This window comes from Gossypium raimondii, chromosome 8 (genome assembly GCF_025698545.1).
Source record: "Gossypium raimondii isolate GPD5lz chromosome 8, ASM2569854v1, whole genome shotgun sequence".
In the NCBI taxonomy this organism is placed as follows: domain Eukaryota; kingdom Viridiplantae; phylum Streptophyta; class Magnoliopsida; order Malvales; family Malvaceae; genus Gossypium; species Gossypium raimondii.
Window position 1 is genome coordinate 58,485,659 of NC_068572.1, and position 25,993 is coordinate 58,511,651.

The 25,993-nt window shown below is 32.9% G+C and overlaps 1 protein-coding gene across 2 annotated transcripts; it reads left to right on the top strand.

The window, feature by feature from the left end:
• Positions 1 to 5,342: 5,342 nt before the first annotated feature.
• On the top strand, positions 5,343 to 6,850 carry LOC105792544 (transcription factor bHLH94). Of its 2 annotated transcripts, none has more exons than XM_012621164.2 (3): positions 5,343 to 6,051; positions 6,136 to 6,561; positions 6,642 to 6,850. In XM_012621164.2, exons 1-3 carry the CDS (start codon positions 5,587 to 5,589, stop codon positions 6,669 to 6,671), a joined length of 921 nt encoding a protein of 306 aa, XP_012476618.1. In that variant the 5' UTR covers positions 5,343 to 5,586; the 3' UTR covers positions 6,672 to 6,850. The 2 variants fall into 2 exon arrangements, with proteins under 2 accessions (XP_012476618.1, XP_012476617.1); XM_012621163.2 differs by having other exon boundaries at positions 5,347 to 6,051; positions 6,655 to 6,850.
• Positions 6,851 to 25,993: the final 19,143 nt, after the last annotated feature.

Consider the following 25,993-nt stretch of genomic DNA (forward strand, 5'->3'; position numbering starts at 1 on the left):
AAAAAATATATACAATGCAAAAAAAAAAAAACTTTTGCATGCAATTTTCGATAAAAAAGAAGAAGAAAACTTTTGCATGCTATCAGAAATGCAAATACGAATGCAAAGAATGGTAGTTTAAAGAATCTTTTTGAAGTTCTGTTAGGTGATACTGTCATTATTTGGAGGGTTATAGAGTACTATCATATAGTCCATAATATTAATATATTAATCTAAGGGTTGCTAAAGCACAACGTCGCATGCTTCAAGACCACAAGTTCAAGATGATGGTTCCCCATTGTTTTTATTAAAAGTTGATTTTTAAAAATAAATATAAACATGCACCAATGAAAATTTGTGTGATATTGCATGTCATTCACTCTTTTTTTGAACTTATTAGGGTTTATTTTGTACCGTTGAAGTTCATGAAAACTTATCTTGGAACCCATAATTTGACATATGAACATGTCAAATGTGATTAAAATTTTCAATCTTGGATATGATTACAATTTGAGAGTTTGCAATCATCCTTTCCCCAAAAGATTACAAGAAACTTTGAGACCAGGTTGAAAAGAGATAGAGATTCATGATTACATATGACATGGAAAACAGCATTGGAGACATAGCCCTGGGAAGAATTTGATTAGATTAGCAATTCATAATAATAATTGCGGGCAATAGAAAGATTTTGATCAAGCTTTTAGCCCACAATGATTTCCCCCATTTGTTAGGATAAATTCTCAAAAGAGAATAAAAGGTTTTTGATTCAAGTCTAATCTACCGTATTCTTCGAATAATTAATATGGATTCTTCCCAAACAATCTCTCCTATTAAACCTTATTAACGAACCCCTCACTAATAGCTTTGTATGAACTATTTTCAAACAAGATGAATAAAACATTCTCAACATATTTACTTTCAATAAACATGAAATTACTCTCTCAATTCTCTATAAATTTTCATGAAATGAAGCACTCAATGTATAGGGTTTAGCTTAAAAAATTATCCATCCCCAAGCTTCATTATTTCATCTTCGACTTTTCACATCTTGAGGAGATATAAATTTTATCGTGGAGTTTTTTAAGTAATCTTGAGTTGAAATAGATTTTATTCAAGAATCAACCGGATCATACACCTATCGACTTAAGCCAAATCTATTATTACACAAAGAAGTAATTACAACCTCAATATATACCGACCCCAATTGTTACAAGTCACTCGCCCAAATACCCTGCAATACAATAATACCTGAAAAAGCGTCATAAAATAACCACCACAACACAACAAAGCTATCGACAAAGACACTCTAAAAATTGAATTTTAAGTGACACCACAAGCATCCCATTTATAGGTTGATACAAGAGTTCATCCAACAGAATTTTGGTGAGCTTTAAACTCCAATTTAAAAGATGAAGTTACCTTATTAATTATCGTGAGTATTTATCACATAACAACCTTCATACATCAATGTTCCAACAACTCCAAAATTCTCTCAAGAGATAAGTGTAAGGATAAGCATTTTCTTCACTTTAAACTTCTCAATATGACCATTTAAAAAACTGAAGAGTCTTAGCTGAGTTCCAACTATTGTTTTGTCAAACATGCTACTACTTTGAAAGTCGAAAACAATAATTGCCCATGAGTCCGAAACCTTTCACACAATCCAAATAAAAAATTCGTTCTCATTCTAATAAAACATGGAATGAGCAGATAAATCATCTCAACCCATCAAGTAAATAAATATTAATATAGTTTTCGTTGAATTGCTTGAAATAGTTTTTGAAAATGTTTACTAAAACCATTAATGTAATACTTAAAAAATGCATTTAGTACATTACTTGGATCAATTATATTACTTTAACCAATGGTTAATATTTCACATCAAATAAACTTAATTATAATTCTTCTTACATATAATTTGTTTGCCACTTTGGTCCATCCCATTGGTTTAAAAAATACAAAAAAGTTGATATTGAAAATCATCCAAGCTAAGCTTGGAAACAATTTTAAACATGAAATCCCAAAAGCTCTCGCACATGAAGAATTCGTATGACTTCTATTTCAGTCAAATTTGAGAAATAATTTTCTAGTTAAATTCTGTTTATTTGTTTCAATCAAACACTGAATTTAGCCTATAAATAGGCTCTTTACAACCTTAGAAAACACACCCATTAGATATTAGAACTCATAACACATTTAGAGAATTTTGTGTTTACGTTTTGAGGGTTCTTTGTTTCTGAATTTTCAGGGTTTAGTTTTTATCTCCATATTTTTTTGTACTCTTCGTTTCTTTTTGCCATTTTAGTAAAATTATATTTGCCCATGGTTTTTTATCCTCTTTGGAGGAGTTTTTCCACGTTAAATTTGTGTGTTCAATTTCTCAATTTCTTCTACTATTTTTACTTGTTCCTTACTTAATCGGGTCAATCTCCCCCCCCTTAGGAACAACATTTACTGTGGCAAATCACTATTTTCCAACAAACCCATTGCTATATATGAAAAGAGAAAGAAAGAAAAAAAGATATTTGGAAAGATGGAGATATGATATCCATAAAGGTTCATTGCTTTTAATATTTTCGTAAGGTGAAAGAGCACCACTCAATTTGTGGGCTCTCAATTGATGTATAATTAACTCCCTCTCTCTGTGTACAATTTGATTCATTGGAGCAAAAGGGGGGAAATGATTAAAAAGAAGTTGGAAGATGAGCTACCTTGTTTAGACTAAAAAGGTTTCTATAAAGGTAATGGTTAAAAATAGGTATATACTAATTTAGTATATTTTTGCATGGACTTACTAAGTGAATTAAAAATTTCACAAGTTCCATAAATTATGCATTAAATCTTAAAAATATAAAAGATAATAATACGCTTGCAGTGTACATATAATAATCTAGTAATTAATCATCATAAAAATTTTGAAATTTAGACTTCAAATTTTATATAAATTCTATTGAAATTTAAGTCCATTAACATTTCAATTACTACGTAGCATGACTTCATATATATATATTGATTATAACTTAGAAAAATTTAATCACAAACCAAGGGCATATGTGTATATATACAGTTTGATTCTTTCTTTTTTAGCAAGGCAAATGAGGTCATCCCAAAGGGGGCAGCCAGCTGCATAATCATCATTTTATTTGACATAAAGTGAGATGGTGTTGGTCTTGGTCACTGCTAATAATAATGCAATAAAGTGGACTTTATCGGGATCATATCATAATATATATCATTGAAAAGTTCTCCCCTACTGTTTCAAATCCACCTGTATGTCGTTTCGGTTGGAATCATTCCATTATTTTTTTAACAATTTTATTATAGATTTTGATCATATTTATTCTTTTTCATATAATGCTTAGAATTACTTATAACATTCTCCTAACTCATACGTTGGAGGATAATGTACTTTAGCACACTCGAACTTATGTCCTCCACTACATTTAATTTCTCTAATTGACTAGGCTTGTTTTTTTAACACTTTTTCTAGGCTTGTTAAATTTAGGGTTTGGAAACGATAAAATATAAACTAAATTAGAGGCGAATCTAAAGTAGGGGGTTGACAGGGGTCCCAACACCCGCTAAAATAGAAAATTATTATTTAGGCCCTTTAAAAATTTTAAATTAATAAAGTTAAAATGACACTTTGCCCTCTAAAATTATAAAAATTTAATTTAATCCTTTAAAAATTTTTCTGACTTCGCCTCTGAATTGAACCAGCCTAACTAAATTGAAATTTAACAATTATATATTTACAAATACGGATAATATTGAATAAAATTTGAGAATCATATTTTCAATACAAATTAATATTTATATTATATTAGATCCGATCCAATTCAACCTATAATCTTTCGTGATAAGGAAGAATATTATAAATCATATTTAAATTGTGCAAATTCAATATAAAATTGAATACAAATATATTTAAATGAGTAAACTACATTTACGATCATAATGCACTACAAAATTCAGATAGCTTCCAACCTTTCCAAGGTTGCCTTGAAAAAGAAAAAGCTGCCATCTACAAGCAAAAGATGTGAGATACTGAGGCTCCTTGTATGTCTCATCGCAATTCCATCAACAATATAAACACATAAGAGAAGACTGAATTAGCACAACGCCAAATGAATTTTAATTTTATTTTTCTGATAACACTGCAAGAATCTCTGCAATGTCAGAGTTATTGATTTCATTTTCTCTGGTATCAATGTGAATCGTACGTCCGCGACCATATTATTACCAAATGACGACCTCCCCTCTACTCTTTTTGTTTAGACTGTTCAAAGCCACGCGCCACCTTCTTTGGCCGGCTTGTGGCCCCTATTTACATGGACCCATGCCCTACTGGAAACAATTAGCCTACCACTATAATAATGTTGATTAATGGTTAAGAAAGCAAAAGAAAGAAAAACAACAAAAGTTGGAGTTAATTACCCATCAAACATTCCTTAAAATGAGGAAGAAATAATAACATAAACTTGGGTTTTCCTCTTTTATAAATTTAGTGTTTATGGATGCATTGGTTGAATTTTAAAAGTTGGTGGTGCTCGAGTTTGGGTTCAATTTTGTGTAACCAGCATAAAGGATTTTAAAATATAATAAAATATTGTTAATTTAGTGATAAAAATATTATGTTGTAAATATTTAAGGTTTTTCATTTCTCACCCAAATATAAAAAATAGTTAATTATTTTCATTTTCATTTAAATTTATTTATAAATATCATATAAATATTTTGTGTATTTTAGAGATAAATATCAAATTTGATATATGAACTTTGATTTGGTGCAATTATATACATGAAACTTAAATTATGGTTCATATGTATACATTTAAAGAAATGAATACATACATTTATTTCATATTAAATTAGTATAATTGTTTGTTTATGTAATGTATAAACGTAAAATGATGCTAATTCGGTAGTGTTGTCGATGATTTGTGAAAATTAAATCAAATCAAAATTTTATATATAAAATTAAACATTGGATCAAAGTTCATGTATAGTTTTAATATTTATTTCTATATTTTATTATTTTTAAACAATAAATTAATATATGCATTAAAATTCAAAATTTACCAGAATACAAAAACATACGACATATTTTGATCGAGAGTTAAGTAAAATATTCATTAAATCTAATCACATTTTAAAAGTAATCACCTATATGTGCATGCGGAAAATATATTTATTAAAAATTTATATAAAAAATAAACGAAATTTTGATTGAAATATTAAAATATAAAAAGATATTTCAAAGGGTAGAGATTTTAAGTATAATATAAATTAAAATGGTGAATTTTAGTTAAATGAATGAATAGACGCAGAAGAGATTATGTTGCCTAAAGACCCCCCAAAGCGTAGGGGACTTTCCACCAACTAATGTTCAAAGGGGAATCATATTTTTGTACCCTCTGCCCTTTCCTTTTCTCTTTCAATGCAATTCCAGGTTCAATTATGCATTTTTATCATCTTCTCATCAACTCCCTTTAAAAGCCTCACTTCTTCACCCCCAAAGCTCATCCCCTCCTCCTTTTCCTATTTAAACAATAAACTTCTATTTATTTATTCTTGTTTTTTAATGCTTGTTCTTACCCTAAAAGAATGGCATTAGAAGCTGTAATTTTTCAGCAAGATTTGCTTGGTTACAACAGCAATTGGAGCCATGATTTTGGCCTGGGAAAACCAGAATCCAAAGATTCTTTTGGATGTTTTCCTGACAACCAAACACCAGAGATTAATCATTTTGTTCATGGAGATTACTGGGTTTCTACAACACCAACTTCATCAATGGCTGCACCAGTACCCTATCATCATCAACTGCAACATCATTGCCCAAATTCATCCTCGGATGCTGCTAATGTTAATGGATTATCATCCTCAGGTGACCCTTTCGATGCTTCAACAACACCTCGTCCCAAAAGACGTCGATTCAAAGCTCGAAAAAACAAACAAGAGATTGAGAATCAAAGGATGACTCACATTGCTGTGGAGCGCAATAGAAGAAAGCAAATGAATGATTATCTTTCTGTTCTTCGATCTTTAATGCCTGAATCTTATGTTCAAAGGGTATTTTTCCCCCCTTTCCATCGTTATGTTCGTAATCGCGATAAACACCAAATCTCAAAGTAATAATGTATTTTCTTTGATTAGGGTGATCAAGCATCAATTATAGGAGGAGCTATCAATTTTGTGAAGGAGCTTGAGCACCGTCTTCAATGCCTAAGTGCCGAAAAAGAGGTAAAAGAAAGGTCGAACCTTACTAACGGTGGTCGCCGCAGCTGCTCGTCGGTTTTCGATGAATTCTTCACATTTCCACAGTACTCAGCTAGTTCAAAACAGGGTGATCGTAAAGATTCGATCTCCATGAATGATCAATCAACGGTTGAAACTCAATCTGCCATAGCTGACATCGAAGTTACCATGGTGGAAAGACATGTAAACCTACGAATAAGATCGAAAAAGCGACCGGCGCAGCTCTTGAAGGTTGTTTCCGGGTTGAATTGTATGCGTCTGAGCATCCTCCATCTCAATGTCACAACTCTTGATCAAACCGTCCTTTATTCTCTCAGTGTCAAGGTAATTTATTAGATTTATTTCGGACCACATTGTCGCAGTTGCGGATGTAAGGGATATAATTGAAACCGCGAAATAATTAGGTTCAAAATGCAGGTAGAAGAAGATTGTAAGCTGACTTCAGCGGATGACATAGCAACAGCAGTGAACCAGTTATTAGGTAGCATTGAAGATGCTTTGTTAACTAGGAATTTTCCATGACACCCAGTTTTCTTTTTTCTTTAAATTTCACCTCACTGTATTTTCCTTTCTCTTTACTTTTTCACATTCTTATATGAAGGTCCTTTTCTCAGTTTTTTTTTTTTGCTTTTTAATCCTTAGTTTTGGTTTATTTTGTCTTAGGCCACTTCACCCTTCTAAGTTATTGAATTTGAACCCTAAATCTTCTACATTGGGATTTCACTTTTTGATATATTTCTTTTATAAATATTTATGTCAGGCCCCAAGAATTGTAGATACAACTTTGGGATTTAGTAGAATATATGGCTCCTAGGTAGTTTGGTGAAGGAAAAGTTATTTTTCAAAAATAAATATATGAAAACAAATTCGGTATTTTTTTTTATTTTTCACAATAGAAACAAGTTAAAAGGATTTCAAAATAAATATAGAAGAATTTTGGTAATTTATACCTATTTGGTATTTTTTTTCTTTTTTTTTTTGAATTTAATTGGTGCTTAAATTTGAAAATCTTAAGCCAACTTGGTATCTTTTTAGGAACCTAACTAATATGGTTAAAATATGTTGATATGTGGCGCTGACATGGTATCTAAGACCAATAGCATAGTGACAAATGATAGCCTCACATTTCTTGCCACATGCCAAAATGTGGAATTGTTTCATGTCACTATGCTAGTGATTGTTAGTACCACATCAATATATTTTAACGATGTTAGTTAGGTATCTAATAAAGTATCAAGTTGGCTTATGATTTTCAAGTTTAAGTATCAATTAATTCCAAAAAAAAAATACCGAATAAATAAAATTACCAAGTTCAGATACCTCCACATATATTAACCCTTAAATTAAAGTATAATTTTGAGGTAAAACTAATAATACACTATTATAATAGATAAAAATGAATTAACATAAGATTGAGGATTTTTCTTTCACTTACATCCAATGATGAACTTGGGTATACACACTTGATTAAATCTATTCGTAAATCAGATTGTCTGTTTAGCCCAATTTAATATGGACAGGACTTCAATAAAAATTTTTTGTCTTTCGAGTCGATTCAACCCAATTTTAAGTTAAATATAAATATAATATATATAAATATTAATATAAAATAATATATTTTTAATAATTAACTTTTAAATTCAATCATTAGCCATGAACATATATATCTACTCTTTCACATACGATGGTTTAACTTTAGTCTTCCTTTTGACTATTCTTTTCTATGATAAATTATAAAATACATGCATCAGATTAACTTAATTTTAAAGCGGTCCACTCAAAATCAATTCATGTCTACTTCTATATATTTATAAGAAATAAAATCCATTTTATTATTAAATTAATTTTGTTATTAAAAAATATTACAATATCACTAGTTATATAATATTTATAAAAAAGTAAAAATCCATTTTATTATTGAATTTTTATTTGGATTTAGCTTTGTTCCACTATACATATGTAACATCCTAAAATTGGGGGTTAAAAGAACCAAGCTATAGGCTTGGGAGGCAAAGCTTTCGGTTAGGCTTATATGTTTTCCTGAAGGAGTTTGGTGGTTCAATGCTTAGATGTTCAGCTTACTCTTGGTTCTATGTTTGAATCCTTGTGTTGCGCGGAAGCGTGCAAAAGAGTAAAATTATTGTACTAAAAAATCACACTAAGTTCAATTCCCAGAAAAGAGAGGTGGATCACTAGGATCGCTTAAGTACCAGGTCTTTCCTAGCCAGAATATCCCTCTATCGTAATTTAATAGCACAATAAATCACTACAATCACACTCACAAAATATGCAAAATAAACAATAAAGAACACTAGAATTTTAACGAGGTTCAGCAAATTTTGCCTACGTCCTCGGGCACTACCAAATATATTTCACTCCAAAATACAAGTGAAAATTTACAAATAAGGAGAGAGAAGAATGCCTTAAGTAGAGAATGGCATTTGTGGGATGTAGAAAATGAGAAATAGCTAGGCCTATTTATAGTTGAAGCTCAAGGATTAACTTGCAAAGTCCCTATACAATTAGGGACCGAAATTGCAATTATCCCATGCCAAAATTTCAACCCAATTTCGGTGCCTTAAATGCTCAGATTTTCGGTGCCAAAATCCTGACACCCATATCTTTGAAAAGTCAAAGATTGCATGCTTGCCAATAATCTCCACCTTGAAGATTTGATTAGGATAATCTTATCTTCACACAATTCTTTCTGCCTTTGACAACAATACTTGATAGTGCCTTCTTCAACTGTTAAACTTGCAGAATATTGATCAAGTTCAAACAATGTTCGAACTTGATTGTTGTTACCACCTTGGTCATCATATCTGCGGGATTATCTGCAATCTTGATCTTCTGAAGACGAATTTCCCCTCATCAATAATTTCCCGCACAAAATGAAATCGTTTGTTGATATGCTTTGTACTGCATGATAGACTTGATTCTTTGCTAGATGAAGAACACTTTAACTATCACAAAACACGTTAATATGCTCCTGAACTAATCCCAATGTTTTAACCATACCTTGTAACCAAATAGCTTCCTTTACAGCCTCTGTTACAGCCATGTATTCGGCTTCTGTGGTTGACAACGCAACTGTAGACTGTAGTGTAGACTTCTAACTTATTGGTCCTCCAGCAAGTGTAAACACATAACCGGTGGTTGATCTTCGTTTGTCCAAATCACCGGCATAGTCAGAATCAACGTACCCAATAACACATTTACCAAGTGTAGTATCCTGCTTGAACAGTAATCCAACATCCACGGTCTTCAGAATATACCGTAGAATCCATTTCACAGCTTGCCGATGCCCTTTTCCAGGATTATGCATATACCTGCTCACTATACTAACTGCCTGTGAAATGTCGGGTCTTGTACACACCATTGCATACATCAAGCTACCCACTGCATTAGAATACGGAACTTGTAACATGTATTCTTGTTCCGTATTCGTCGAAGGAGATAGTTGTGCAGAAAGCTTGAAATGAGAAGCCAACGGAGTACTTACAGGTTTTGTCTGCTCGTTCATGCCAAACTGCTGTAGTACTTTCTTCAAATACTGCTTCTGAGACAAACTAACTCTGCCTTGAGCTCTATCTCTACATATTTTCATACCAAGAATCTTCTTAGCTTCACCCAGATCTTTCATCTCAAACTCAAGATTGAGTTGAGTCTTCAATTTCTCAATCTCAACTTTGCTCTTAGATGCTATTAGCATATCATCAACATATAAGAGCAAGTATATAAAAGTTCCTACTTGTAGCTTCTGAAAATACACGCAATGATCAAATTTACTTCTTGTGTACCTTTGCCCTTTCATGAACTGATCAAATCGCTTGTACCACTGCCTCGGAGATTGTTTCAATCCATAAAGCGACTTCGTCAGTTTGCAAACCTAATTTTCTTTATTAGCAACCTTGAATCCATCAGGCTGAGTCATATAGATTTCCTCCTCTAAATCACCGTGTAAAAAGGCCATCTTCACATCAAGCTGAACTAGTTCAAGGTCATATTGCGCAACCAAGGCTAGCAAAATCCGAATAGACGAATGCTTCACAACTGGAGAAAACACTTCATTGTAGTCTATTCCTTCTTTCTGAGCGTAACCCTTTGCTACCAATCTAGCCTTATATCGAATTTCATTTTTACCAGGAAATCCTTCCTTCTTTGCATATACCCATTTGCATCCAATTGCCTTCTTTCCCTTGGGCAGTGTTACCAACTCCCAAGTCCTATTTTTATGAAGAGACTGCATTTCTTCATTCATAGCTTGCTTCCACTTTACATCATCAGGGTTACTTATTGCTTCTGTGTAAGTAGAAGAAACATCATCATCTGCAATTGGAAGTGCATAGGCCACTATATCATCAAAGCGAGCAGGCTTACGAATCTCTCTTCTTGGCCTCCTATATGCAATTGAATCTTGTTGTTGTGGAAGTTCTTGGGTGAAACTTCTTCATCATTTGTTCCTTCAAGATAGCGGGATCATCATTAACCTTTTCAAGCTCCACCTACTGCAAAACGCCACTGGTTTTGTCATCCTTTTGTGAATCTTTGTTCTTCATCATGGTTGATTCATCAAAAGTCACGTCTCTACTGAAAACAATCTTCCTTGTATCAGGACACCAGAGACAGTATCCTTTTACTCCACCAGTTATACCCATTGTCGAAACCATTTTTTTTTGAAAACAAAAATAAGTTATCGACTTTAAAAATAAAAATTGGAGTCGCCACCGATCCTTTATTAAGGTGTGATCGGCTCTCCAAAAAAAACAATTCGTCTCAGAAATTTGAGAAAACAGTTCGAGTCAAGATTCACATACGAGGAAGGGTTAGCACCCTCGTGACGCCCAAAAATCGGTACCAAATTTGATTATTTTATGTCTTGATGTCGAAAATTTGAAAAGATTTTAAATACAAATTTTTAACCCGTGAATGGATCTAAAATGATAAAACATTCTCATTTCAAAGAAATAAAACACCACACCCAGTAAGTTAGGGCACAATATTTTATATCTTCAAAATACCGAATATTGTTTTTTGTTTTAGAAATTCTTATTTCGAGATAACGAAATGTCACGACCAGTAAGTTAGAACCCGACATTTTGAATTCCCGAAAATAAGCTTTTATTTGAAAATTGCAAATTTAATGTGAAATGAATACTTAGCTCGTTAAATTCATCGAAAAAAATGATCACGATCCTGTAAGTTAGGACACGATCTTTCTCGAGAATCATGATTGCCAAATATTAAAATGTTTTAAAAAAACAATTTTATATTAACAAAACCAAAATATACTTTCTTTTAAAGTATGATAAAACGTTCGTGCATATATATACAAAAATCACGAAAATGAATCAATAATACAATGTACATGCATTTTAAAAAATAATAAACATAATAATGTATAAACATAATATATTAGTAATTATCAAAAATATGGACATATGTATATAAAAAATTTAAAAATATATTTATAAAGGTATAGAATAATATATATCTATGTATACGTATATATAAAAATATTTGGATCATAAAATATAGAAGATATATATATATTATAAAAGTATATACGCATACATATGTATATAAGGCTAAGAAAAATAAAATAAAAATAAAATCTATGATATGTACATATTATAAAATTGTATAAACATATGAATTATAAAACATGAAAATATAAATAATTATAAAATATGAATGTATATAATATATATATAAACTATATACAAAAAAATTGTAATAATAATAATAACAAAATACGTACTACATATATATTTAAAACATTTAATATATATATATTATATGCATATTATATATACATACAATAATAATATAATAATTAACAAGAATAAACAATAAAAATAACATAATAAAAATAAACTAAAAACAAATTAAAGACTAAATTAAAATATCAAATGAAGTTGAATGCCAATTTTGAAAATAAAACAAGAAATGGAGTAAATTAAAACAGTGCAATAGATAAAGGACCGAAAAAGTAATTTTCCAACCCATCCTAAAACGCAGCACACTATTGGACCAATTTGAAACGAAAATAAAAGGTGCAATCGATTTAGAACAAATAAATAAGTTAATTTTAAAAGTACCAAAATCATGAGGACTAATGGCGAAAAGAGTCCATTTTGAACCCTATATAATCCCATTTTAGAACCCTAAAATCAATTCCTTCGCCATTTGAAGATTTGCGCCATGACCTCCCTTTCTCGCCATTCTCCCAACCCCGACCAAATAACGATTTAACGAGGGCGCCTGACGACGGTAAGTTCTCCTTTCCTTCCCTCTCCGCTTATTATTTTTTCAAAACAAAGGAAAACAAAATCAAATGAAAACAATAAAAGAATGAAAAGAAAAACAAAATCATACCTTCCCAAAATCCTTTTCTTTCTCTTGTATTTTCTTATTAATGTTTATACAATATTTTTTTTCCAAAAAGCTTTGCTTTTCTGTTTTCTTTTATTTTCTTTAACTTTCGATACCAAAATCATCCCCCTTACAAATTGAAAATCCTCTTTTTTCAGAACCCCCCACAAAAAAATAATCCAAAAAAAATCCAAATCTATTATGTTATTTTTACATCTATTGCCGTTTGGATCAGTTTTTCGCAGGTATGAGGGTCGTGGAAGGAATGCGTCGTGGGTGGAAACGGTTGCTGCAACGTGGGTCGTGCGGCACCGGGGCTGGATGCTGAAGCTTTTAGGTTTTTTTATTTTTAGTTTTAGGCTAATTTGGGTTTGAGAAAAATTGGATAATGGGCCTTAGTTATTTGGGTTAATTTTTGGACTGGTGTAATGAATATTTGGGTTGGTCTTGTTCTGAGTGGGCCGGGCAAAAATGGGCTATTACAGCTGCCCCTCTTTGCTCGTTGTCATGTAATGGGAACAGAGCAAAGACTAAAAAGCCCAATTTTGCCCGGTCATACTAGACCTTGGTGCTCCTCTTCTTCTTTAAATAGCCTCATTCCTTCCTACTGCATCTTCAGAGGTATAGGAACTAGTGCTTCCATCCACTCTACTGCAACAACAATGAAATAGGATTTGGGTTTTCAATTCATTTAACTGCAATGTCGGGGAAACAAGATTCGCCGTCATGACTTCAATCTATTCCACTACACTACCAGAGAAGTAAGAATTACTGGCTTTCAATGTACTCCACTGTAACCTCAGGGAGGTAAAATCTGCCATCTTCGATCTACTCCACTAATGTCTAGGGAGATAAGATCTGTAATCTTCAATCTATTCCACTGCTGCCCAGGGAGATAGAATTACTGGCTTCAATGTACTCCACTGTAACCTCAGGGAGGTAAAATCTGCCCTCTTCGATCTACTCCACTAATGCCTAGGGAGATAAGATCTGTAATCTTCAATCTATTCTACCGCTGCCCAGGGAGATAGAATTACTGGCTTCAATGTACTCCACTGTAACCTCAGGGAGGTAAAATTTGCCCTCTTCGATCTACTCCACTAATGCCTAGGGAGATAAGATCTGTAATCTTCAATCTATTCCACCGCTGCCCAGGGAGATAGAATTACTGGCTTCAATGTACTCCACTGTAACCTCAGGGAGGTAAAATCTGCCATCTTCGATCTGCTCCACTAATGCCTAAGGAGATAAGATCTGAAATCTTCAATCTATTCCACTGCCAACTAGGGAGATAGAATTACTATCTTCGATCTCCTTCGCTGTCGATGCAGGAAGGCAAGATCTGCTACTTTCACTGATCTGTTCTCTGGAGAACATGACCTGTATAATGAACCTAATGATGCCTAATGATTAGGATGGCATGATCAAAATGAATCAAATGCTCCTAACTAGACATGTGTGAATGGTGTTTGCATGAATGCAAAATTTTACTCTCCGAGAATGATCCCGCTTAGGTTGTCATTACTCGAAGTTTATTAAAGTCGTATCACTGACGTGCTACAACGTCTTTTGCTCGGATCATATCTCTAAAGAAACGCTTGATCAAATTACCCCCCACTGTAAACCTCAAAGATTCATTCATTGGGACGTAAAGTTTGTACTATCTTTCTCCCGCTGTAACCCAAGGGTAGAAAAATTTGGTCTTTTCTCAATCCTCATCTATCGCAATTCAAGGATGCAAAATGTGAAGCACTTTGGTCTTTCATACCAATCTCAGGGTGTCATACCAAATGCCTATGCATGAATGAAGGATTCTCCTCTCCAAAGAAACCCCTTTTTATTGCTTGGTGATTATTGCTTGTTTGTTCATCTAAGCCTTGCCACCAACCTATCATCCTGTCATTTTGTTCAATGTTTTTGACAACAAAATCAAAAAGAAAGTCCTAATTTAGACTTTTCCTTCTCAGATTTCCAACCTTTAAACCTGGTGCGTTCTAAACAACAGTCCTGTTTCAGGCTCCTATATTGTTTAGAAACTTCTAGAGTAATATGCAAAACTTCCATTGTGAAAGTTTTATTAGTCCATTAATCATTATTCCAATGCAATATGCTTGCAAAAAGCTCATAACAATGGATAAGAATAAAGTTAGTTTTGAGCATAGCTCGAAATGAATAAATTATCAAAAATAGTAAAGAAAGATAACAAAGAAATTGATTGGGAATGCGTATCTTGGAAAAGAATGAAGTATTCCAAGAATAACAAATTCAAAATAAATAGTATGGAGACGAGGTGCCCCAGATGTCGCAGCTTGAACTTCTCTGTACAAACTTCTTGAAGACCATTTTGAGTTTGACATGTGTTTAGGAGATCTACATTACTCTGTCGATGCCCCAAGATGTCGCGTACCTTTTCCTGCTGACTAAGGCATATCAAGATCACAGCATGTCCCATTCTAATCAACATTTGAGCTGCTCTGATTACCTCATGCCCATTCTGATCAATATTTGAGCCGCCCTTTTCGGGTTTTCAACTCAAATCCACTTTGGTCTAAGGTGCCCTTTGCGGGTTTTCACCTTAGCCTTTCCATTTTACTTTTCCATTTTTCATTTTTTCACTTTTTCATTTCTCATCTTTTTTTTTTACGACTCAAAGTGCCCTTTGCGGGTTTTTTACCTTGGTCCTCTTCTTCTTTAAGCGAAACATTTCTTGACTAAATCTGAGTTTACAGGATTAGAAAAATATTTACTATCCATCTCACTCAAGATCAATGCTCCTCCGGAAAATGTCTTCTTTACAACATAAGGACATTCCCAATCTGGCACACATTTTTCTCTAAATCTTTTTGTAGACGAACCTTTTTGTTGTAAGCTCGCATTATCCGTTTTTGGTACATCTGACCGTGACGAATAAATTTTAGCCAATTTCCTTCAATTAAGTTCAACTGATCTTATCAAGATTGGATCTTCATCCTACTTTAGCTCAGCCAATACCCGAAGAGAAATAATTTTAACTTCAATGGAAAAACCATGATTAGCTAAAGAGAAAGACATTGCCCCGGTAGAGGTTTTTTTTGTTTCTTTTTGTTTTTTATTTTTTGTTCTTTTTTGTTCTTTTTTTTATTTTTGTCTATTTTTTTTGTTTTTTTTTTGTTTTTTTTTCTTTTTTTTTGAACTGAATCTTCAATCATAGGATTAGGCAAGTCCAGGTCATCCTATTCGATCAGAATCAATATTATTCCAGATAAGGTCTTCCCCATAAGATCTTTCACTTTCGTTTCGTATGCGAAAGATCTTCTTTGGCATCAGGTTTCTCTCATAGAGCCTTTTGGGGCGAAACTATGACGAGAAAATTTTAGATTTTCCTCTTCGATTAAGATGAAATCCAACAAAAATACAGAAAAATGACAACTTGACTTCAACGGGATAAGCCAGAGAAGAAGGTATTGCCCCAACAAAGAATTCTAACTGCATCGTTCACGATGTGAATCCTAAACATACTGTAAATTTTTAACGTTGTGCTATTGCTCAGATTACAATATCAGTGGCTAACCTGGGCATATCTTGGTATAACCATACGAAGACATCTTTGAACTCTTCAAGTAACTTAACAAGGTCTTGCTTCGTTTATCCGGTTATGCATGTTCTCTTAAAGTCACAATCTCTATTGTCTCTTCAAGAGGTAAAATTTGTTCTCTTCTTGCTCTACCATCCTCAACAAGTCTGGAGATAGACTACGATCTATGTCATCTTCAAAGTCATGAGATCCCTCTAAACACATGTCTTGCTCAAAAGGAGATTCTAAATTTGTAGCAGTGTCATTCAAGTCATTGATATCTGGGGGCCCATAATAAATACCAAAGAATATACAAAAGAATGTATAAAGTTATGAAGAACTATATGTACAATATGATTATGAATGAATGAATGATGTGGAAGAAAATCCAAAAGAATGAAAGAATTGCAAAGAATAAAAGAATATTAGCTCAAAAAATGATCACAATGATGTATTAAAATAATAACTTTCAGACAGGAGCCTATTTCACAAAGGTGTTCTTATCACTTCTAGGCTAAAAGCAATAAGAATGTTCTGAACATTACTCTGAGTAAGCTCTAAAACTACAGGAATTTCCTTCGCAATCCAATTATTTAGAACATCTCCAAGTTGATAAGGGCGAATATCTAAAAAGGACCCTTTTCAATTGTGTCTTCATCTATGACATTGATGTGAACGTATCTCAACACTTCTACATGCATCACATTCACCCCATTATCAAATGTGATTAGGTAGCGGATTTTCTGCACTGGATGAATCGTCAAATTTGACAACGCCCATATTGATAAGCCTTTCAGCCACTTTTTTAAAGGCAATGCAATTTTCTATAGAATGTCCCGTAATTCCTGCATGATAATCGTATTGTACACTTGCGTCATACCATTTGGGGTACGGAGGCTGTGGGGGTTTTAAGTAATGAGGAGCAACAACATGCGCATCGAACAAGCTTTGATACAACTCCTTATAGGATATCGGAATTGGTGTGAACTGGAGCTTCTAAGTACCTGGCTTCACACCTGATTCTTATCTTGATGAACCCTGCTGATTAGTAACCATCCTTCCTGGCTGATTCACCGTAATCAATTTGCTGTACGTGTTCACGCTGTTCACCTCATTTTCTTTTTCCTTTGGGGCTTGATTTCTGTTATTTTCTCCAGCATCAATCTTTCCGCTCCTAATAGCACTCTCAATCATCTCACCACTCATAACTATGTCAGAAAAGCTTTTTGTGGCACTTTCCAACATATGTGTGATGAATGAGGCCTTCAACGTATTTATAAAGAGCATCACCATTTCTCTTTCAATGAGCGGTGGTTGGACCTGAACTGCAACCTCCTTCCATCTCTGAGCGTACTGCCTGAAACCTTCATTCGACTTCTTCTCCATGTTTTGCAAATTAATTCTGTCAGGAACCATTTCTGCCACATGACTGTACTGCTTCATACAAGCCTGTGCCAAATCCCTCCAAGAACTAATCTTAGCACGGCTCAATTGATTATACCATTTAGACGCTGCCCCCGTGAGGCTATCCTGAAAATAGTGTATCAATAACTGGTCATTATTGACATACCCAGTCATTCGCCTACAAAACATAGTAATGTGGGCTTCAGGGCAAGTGGTCCCATTATACTTCTCGAAATTCGGCATTTTAAACTTGTAAGGGAGCACTAAATCCGGTACCAAACTTAAATCCTTAGCATCAATCCCATGGCATTTTTCAGTAGTTTCCATTGCTTTGAATTTCTCCTCAATCCACTTTCATCTTTCCTCCAATTACTTTGGTAATTCCTCTTTTGTTCTCTCTTTTTCAACTATTTCATCGAAATCAGGAATAATAGGATTAGTAGGATTGTTCTCAAGAATAAAGCCTGATCCGACCTGGAAATTCATTGACCTCGAAGCATCGGCCTGAAATTGTTGGGGCCTAATCGTAACAGAAGATTTACGGGGGTACACTTCCGCTTGGTGCTGCACATGTAGAGGAGTGAAGCCTGGAGGATACTGGAGTTCATCCTCACCTTCTTCTTCAATATTTGTTACAGGGCTCTTTCCCTTATCTTTTCCTTTAGTCAACAATCGCGTTAACTTTGTCATCATGCTTCCTTGTGATTCCTTCATTTTATCCATCAAACTTTGTTGAATCTTATCGAGTTGTCCCTTCATTTGCTGTTGAAGATGATCCTACGTTTCTTTTTGAAACTGCTCGAGCTTTTCCAACCTTTGGTCCATATTTTTTAATTTCGCTCTTGTACCGTAACGGTGCTGGGTTGGCTGGTTGGTTTCCAGGTTAACTGAGGAATGATTTTAACCAATTAGGGCTTTTTAATGGATTTTAATGCATATGATGTCATGCAATGCAAATGCATGAAATGAATGCATAAAAGAGACGTTGATTCTGATTCAATTCCATTTAGAAAACTTTACTAGAAGACAAATTTCTTTACATAAAGCGGATATATATACGTCTTTGCCCTCATACTCTAGGCGAGGACATCTTCTCCTTCTTCATCCGAATGTTAAGATAAACCTTTCGAATTCTTCAAAATGGTGTCTCTTCTATCTCCTTCTGCTTGATTCTGGTCGCAATCCGTTGTCTGCCTATCCTCGCAATGCTCATTAGCTTTTTTTAAGGAAGTTGGAATATTGAAAGCTCTTAGACAATCATCTTGAATCCTCGGGCCACCAAGTAAAGTTACAAACTCTTTCATCGCCCTTATTGTGTTTCTCGGAATATATTCAGGCAGCCGTATTATCTTCCACTTTATCAAGAAACTCATTTTCTTATGACAAGCTCTCTATTTTGCAACTGAACGTGATTCAACGCCTTTTAGGATGAAATGCTATGCAGTCATAATGTCATGCAATCAAAGAAAAACACAAGTTAGTATCAGGTATAAACATTAAATCCAATACAATAAATAATAATAATAATAATAATAATAATAACTCCTTGTAACACCCCTAACCCGTATCCGTCGCCGAATTAGGGTTACGAGGCATTACCGAACAAATTCAACATTTTTAAAACCAAACTGATCACAATGTAAAAATTTAATTACTTTCGCATAGCTATTATAATTTACAATCAAAATGTAATTAACATCGTACTCAAACCTATACATGCCATAAGATTGAGTTCAAATATTTAACAAAATACCAAAAGAAGTCGATAGTGTGATGGACTATGCCGATGATCCCCGAGCTCAGAATGCGCCTCCAAAATCTATAAAAGCAAATGGACGAAAACAAACAAAGTAAGCTTTTATAGCTTAGTAAGTCTATAGCATATCTAAAATACATATAAAAGAATCATATAATTCTTTAATTAAATTTATTGAAATCACAATTATCAATAATAATTACTAATCAAACATTGCTATATTAAGTCATTTTGTTTAAATCTAAATGGATGTGTATTTATCTAATACACATAAACGAACAAATGTATATACATTATATGCATATAATCAATTTACTAACATAATCATTAACGCATATACCGATTTCTATAGTACTTATTGTTCGCACTTCATCCGATCCATTTAAATATAATTGTTCAAATACATATACCAAAAGCATAATTTTATACTTATCCACTATAAGTGCCGAATGCACATTTACACCTATACCCACCTATGCCGAATGCATACATATATACACACATATATATATCCAACAATTTCATGACAACCGATATATATATATATACATACTTACTATTCACAAAGATTCGAACGATTATATAATCATCAACCACCTTGATACAATGTTCATAAACTTATCCATTTCATATAAACAAAATCATATATATATTTATACTCAATACATAGAATCACTTAATTTAAACAGATTCAACGGCACTTAGCCTGCTAGGCTTATAGCCTGATTCAGATCACCGGCACGTAGCCTGCTAGGTTTATAACCTGATTCAGATCACCGGCACGTAGCCTGCTAGACTTAAAGTCTGAAAAATTCACTGGCATAAAGCCTGCTAGGTACAGAACCTGAATATCACAAATACAAGAATAATTTCTCATACTGGCATTACACATGTTTAAAACATATACGTATAATTCATGTAGCATTAACCACACTTTCAAGAAATTGGCGCACCATAGCTCAGCTTATATCTCGTACTTACAATCCATACTTTTAGCTCAATACAAATAATTGTATATACGTTTATACCCATTCAAACCACACTTATTCCATAATATATAATTCATACCTTAAATTCAATTCCAAAAAATTTATACAATTATATACATATATATATTGAGACTTCATATACATATTTTCATAACTTCCATACTTCAATCAATTCAAAAACCCTATATATTTATATACACATATATTCAACAATATATAAATATCTTTAATTCATAACATTAGATTCATTTCACAAGAATTGAAACATACCTTGAACCACTTATATATATATTCGTACCATATATATGTATTATACATACCTCTTAAAATCAAGAATTTATACCTATGCAACATTCATACTTTAACTAATTTCAATAACTTATATATATATGTATATATATCCTAGCATTATATATACATATACATATACATATACATGCTTATTCAAATATCAACTATACTCTTATACATTTCTTACCTTTATTTCAACCCATAAATCTATACAAGATTATACTTGTATATTCGAACATGCTATATATATAAATATCATCCATACTTCAAAATTTATTCAATCAATATACTTTTAAATATAGCTCAACACAAAATACAATTAGTATACATGTGTAAATATTAACTTAATAACTTTTAATTGCTAATAGACTTACCTCGGATATCACGGACACGATCGACTATTCGATTACTTTCGCTTTTCCCGATCCAAATTCGTTTTTTCGTTTCTTGATCTAAACATAATCAAATTTAACCTTTTATTCATCAAAACATTCAATTAAGTCCAAAATACATAAATGGGAAAATTACCATTTTGCCCTAACATTTTACACTTTTTGCAATTTAGTCCTTTTTGCACAAAACACAAAATACACAAAATTTGCCCATACCACACAAGGGCCGAATATTCATGCTTCTCATACAAGTCCACACATTGCATTTATTTCACATTTTAGTCCCTCAAAAATTTATTTTCACAATTTAGCCCTAAATACTCAAATTCATCAAAAATCCCAAGACAAAACATGTTAATCTAAGACATATCTTCCATTATTCATCATCAAACATCACAAAGCACAAATATTCATCAATGGCATAACTCAAAATATTCATTAAAATCAGAAATTCAAGCATGGGTCGGGTAGTATTCAAAGCAACGATCTCAAAACGTAAAAGTTATCAAAACCGAACAAAAACTAACCTTGAATTAAGCTTCAAAAGATGGCGAACCTAGCTTAGGTTTCTTTCTTTTCTTTTCTCTAGTTTCGGTCAAAATAAGATGAAAAGTGTGGCTTTTAATTTGTTTGTCTTTTAATATATTAACTTTATAATATAATATATTATTATAACCTTTATACATAATATAAAAACTATAATTTATAAGCATAATGTCATCCACTATCTTGAATAATGGCCTAATTTCCTATTAAGGACTTCACATTATAAAGGCATTAGCAAGTTAGCACTTTACACATTAATTAGTAAATTTCACATTTTACGCGATTAAGTCCTTTTATTAAATTAAGCACACAACAATAAAATTAATTCACGAAATTTTCACACATGTAAATTAACATATAATAAACACATGAAATAATATTAAAATATTATTTTTTTATTCGGATTTGTGGTCCCGAAACCACTATTCCGATTAGGGTCAAAACCGGGTTGTTACACTCCTAGTCAAGTATCTATTAAGGTTCAGAGTAATTCTACCTAAGGTGAGTTCCTGAGGTTCACTATATGAGGTTTGGTTTCTAGAGCAAGGGTACCTGAACCAGCAGATTCCTCGATATTCACCCATTATAGGCTCATATAGACCGAGTTCAGTTCAAGGGAATACATTTCCCTATGGCTACACGGAGATGAAAATCTCACGAAGACATAGGTACAGATGTATCCCGAAAGCGATCCACTATCCTGCACGGAGGTGAAAACCTCACGAAGGAGTAGCTTCTCACTCCCACTTAGAGGGGTAAATTTGACCATGAAATGCAAAAATGCAAATAAACCGACAGACTTAAACCAACCAAACAAGCATATGACAATTAAAACTAATGAATGCAAAGAGAAAATCAGATTTTAAAACAACTTTAATTTTCGACAAAAAAGACAAAATATAATCAATTCATGACTCGACTCTCTAATGGTCCCCAGCGGAGTCGCCAAGCTGTCGAAACCATTTTTTTTGAAAACAAAAATAAGTTATCGACTTTAAAAACAAAAATTGGAGTCGCCACCGATCCTTTATTAAGGTGTGATCGGCTCACCAAAAAAAACAATTCTGGTCTGCAAAATTTGAGAAAACAGGTTCGAGTCGATTCACATGACGAGGAAGGGTTAGCACCTCGTGGCGCCCAAAAATCGGTACCAAATTTGATTATTTTATGTCTTGATGTCGAAAATTTGAAAAGATTTTAAATACAAATTTTTAACCCGTGAATGGATCTAAAATGATAAAGCATTCTCATTTCAAAGAAATAAAACACCACACCCAGTAAGTTAGGGCACAATATTTTATATCTTCAAAATACCGAATATTGCTTTTTGTTTTAGAAATTCTTATTTCGAGATAACGAAATGTCACGACCAGTAAGTTAGGACCCGACATTTTGAATTCCTGAGAATAAGCTTTTATTTGAAAATTGCAAATTTAATGTGAAATGAATACTTAGCTCGTTAAATTCATCGAAAAAATGATCACGATCCAAAGAAGTTAGGACACGATCTTTCTCGAGAATCATGATTGCCAAATATTAAAATGTTTTAAAAAACAATTTTATATTAACAAAACCAAAAATATACTTTCTTTTAAAGTATGATAAAACGTTCGTGCATATATATACAAAAATCACGAAAATGAATCAATAATACAATGTACATGCATTTTAAAAAATAATAAACATAATAATGTATAAACATAATATATTAGTAATTATCAAAAATATGGACATATGTATATAAAAAATTTAAAAATATATTTATAAAGGTATAGAATAATATATATCTATGTATACGTATATATAAAAATATTTGGATCATAAAATATAGAAAACATATATATATTATAAAAGTATATACGCATACATATGTATATAAGGCTAAGAAAAATAAAATAATAATAAAATCTATGATATGTACATATTATAAAATTGTATAAACATATGAATTATAAAACATGAAAATATAAATAATTATAAAATATGAATGTATATAATATATATAAACTATATACAAAAAATTGTAATAATAATAATAACAAAATACGTACTACATATATATTTAAAACATTTAATATATATATATTATATGCATACGCTTATATACATACAATAATAATATAATAATTAACAAAATAAACAATAAAAATAACATAATAAAATAAACTAAAAACAAATTAAGGACTAAATTAAAATATCAAATGAAGTTGAATGCCAATTTTGAAAATAAAAACAAGAAATGGAGTAAATTAAAACAGTAATAGATAAAGGACCGAAAAAGTAATTTTCCAACCCACCCTAAAACGCAGCACACTATTGGACCAATTTGAAACGAAAATAAAAGGTGCAATGATTTAGAACAAATAATTAAGTTAATTTTAAAAGCACCAAAAATCATGAGGACTAATGGCGAAAAGAGTCCATTTTGAACCATATATAATCCCATTTTAGAACCCTAAAATCAATTCCTTCGCCATTTGAAGATTTGCGCATGACCTCCCTTTCTCTCGCCATTCTCCCAACCCCGACCAAATAACGACGAACGAGGGCGCCTGACGACGGTAAGTTCTCCTTTCCTTCCCTCTCCGCTTATTATTTTTTCAAAAACAAAGGAAAACAAAATCAAATGAAAACAATAAAAGAAATGAAAGAAAAACAAAATCATTACCTTCCCAAAATCCTTTTCTTTCTCTTGTATTTTCTTATTAATGTTCATACAATATTTTTGTCCAAAAGCCTTGCTTTTCTTTTTCTTTTATTTTCTTTAACTTTCGATACGAAAATCATCCCCCTTACAAATTGAAAATCCTCTTTTTCGTAACCCCCACAAAAAATAATCCAAAAAATCCAAATCTATTCATTATTTTTACATCTATTGCCGTTTGGATCGCTTTTTCGCAGTATGAGGGTCGGGGAAGGAATGCGTCGTGGGTGAAACAGTTGTTTAACGCGGGTCGTGCAAAGACCGGCCGGATGTCAAGCTTCTAGGTTTTTTATTTTTAGTTTTAGGCTAATTTGGGTTTGAGAAAAATTGGATAATGGGCCTTAGTTATTTGGGTTAATTTTTGGACTGGTGTAATGAATATTTGGGTTGGTCTTGTTCTGAGTGGGCCGGGCAAAAATGGGCTATTACACCCATGAATAATGCTTTCTTTGCTCTTGGGTCTAACTTAGATTCTTTTACATGATAATATGCAGTGGAACCAAAAACATGTAAAGAATCATAATCAGTAGCAGGTTTACCAGCCCACATCTCTATAGGAGTTTTTCCATTTATTGCAGCTGATGGCAACCGGATAATCAGATGGCACACATATGTAACTGCCTCAGCCCAAAATTCCTTTCCCAATCCAGCATTGGACAACATACATCGAACTTTCTCCAGTATAGTTCGATTCATACGTTCTGTCACCCCATTCTGCTGTGGCGTATGCCGAACAGTGAAGTGTCGCATAATGCCCTTATCTTGACATACTTGTAGAAACGGATCATTTTTGTACTCAGTACCATTATCTGATCGAAGTCGTTTAACCTTTCGACCAGTCTGAGTCTCTACCATCTTCTTCCACTTCAGAAATGCATCCAAAACTTCACTTTTTCTTTTCATTAGATACACCCATACTTTTCTTGAATAATCATCAACAAAAGTAACAAAATAGTGCATACCTCCCAAAGAAGCCACTTTGGTAGGTCCCTACACGTCACTGTGAACGTAGTCCAGAATTCCTTCCGTACTGTGAATTGCTGAACCAAATTTTACCCTCGTCTGCTTGCCTAGAACACAATGTTCACAGAATTCCAATTTGCAAGAATTTGCACCTTTCACCAAGCCTTGCTTCGCCAAAGTCTGCAAAACTTTTTCACCAGCATGTCCCAATCGCCTATGCCATAACCTGGTAGCCTCTGAATCTGCATCTTTCACAGAAGCTGTTGATGTTGATCCAATAATTGTACTTCCATTTAAATAGTACAAGTTATTTCTTCTAGTGCCTTTCATCACCGTCAATACCCCAGCTACTACCTTTAGTAATACATCTCTCAAAGTGACTGTGAGCCCTTTAGATTCTAGGGCCCCTAATGAGATGAGATTTTTCTTCAAGCTAGGTACATAGCGAACATCAGTCAAGACTTGGATTGAGCCGTCGTGATTCTTCAATTTGATTGTACCTACTCCCATTATCTTACAAGCACTGTCATTGCCCATAAAAACAACTCCACCTTCTAGTTCTTCAAGACTAGAAAACCAATCCTTATTAGGACACATATGGTAAGTACATCCCAATCCAAGATCCACTCATCTCGTATGACATGTCATTGCCATACCAACCAAGCTAAAGTCGACTCCTCATCATGCTCACACATGCATCGAAATAGCCTTGCCCTTTTGTAACTTAGGACAATTCTTTTCCAAGGCCCTTTCTCACGACAAAAGCACATTCATCTTTGGCGG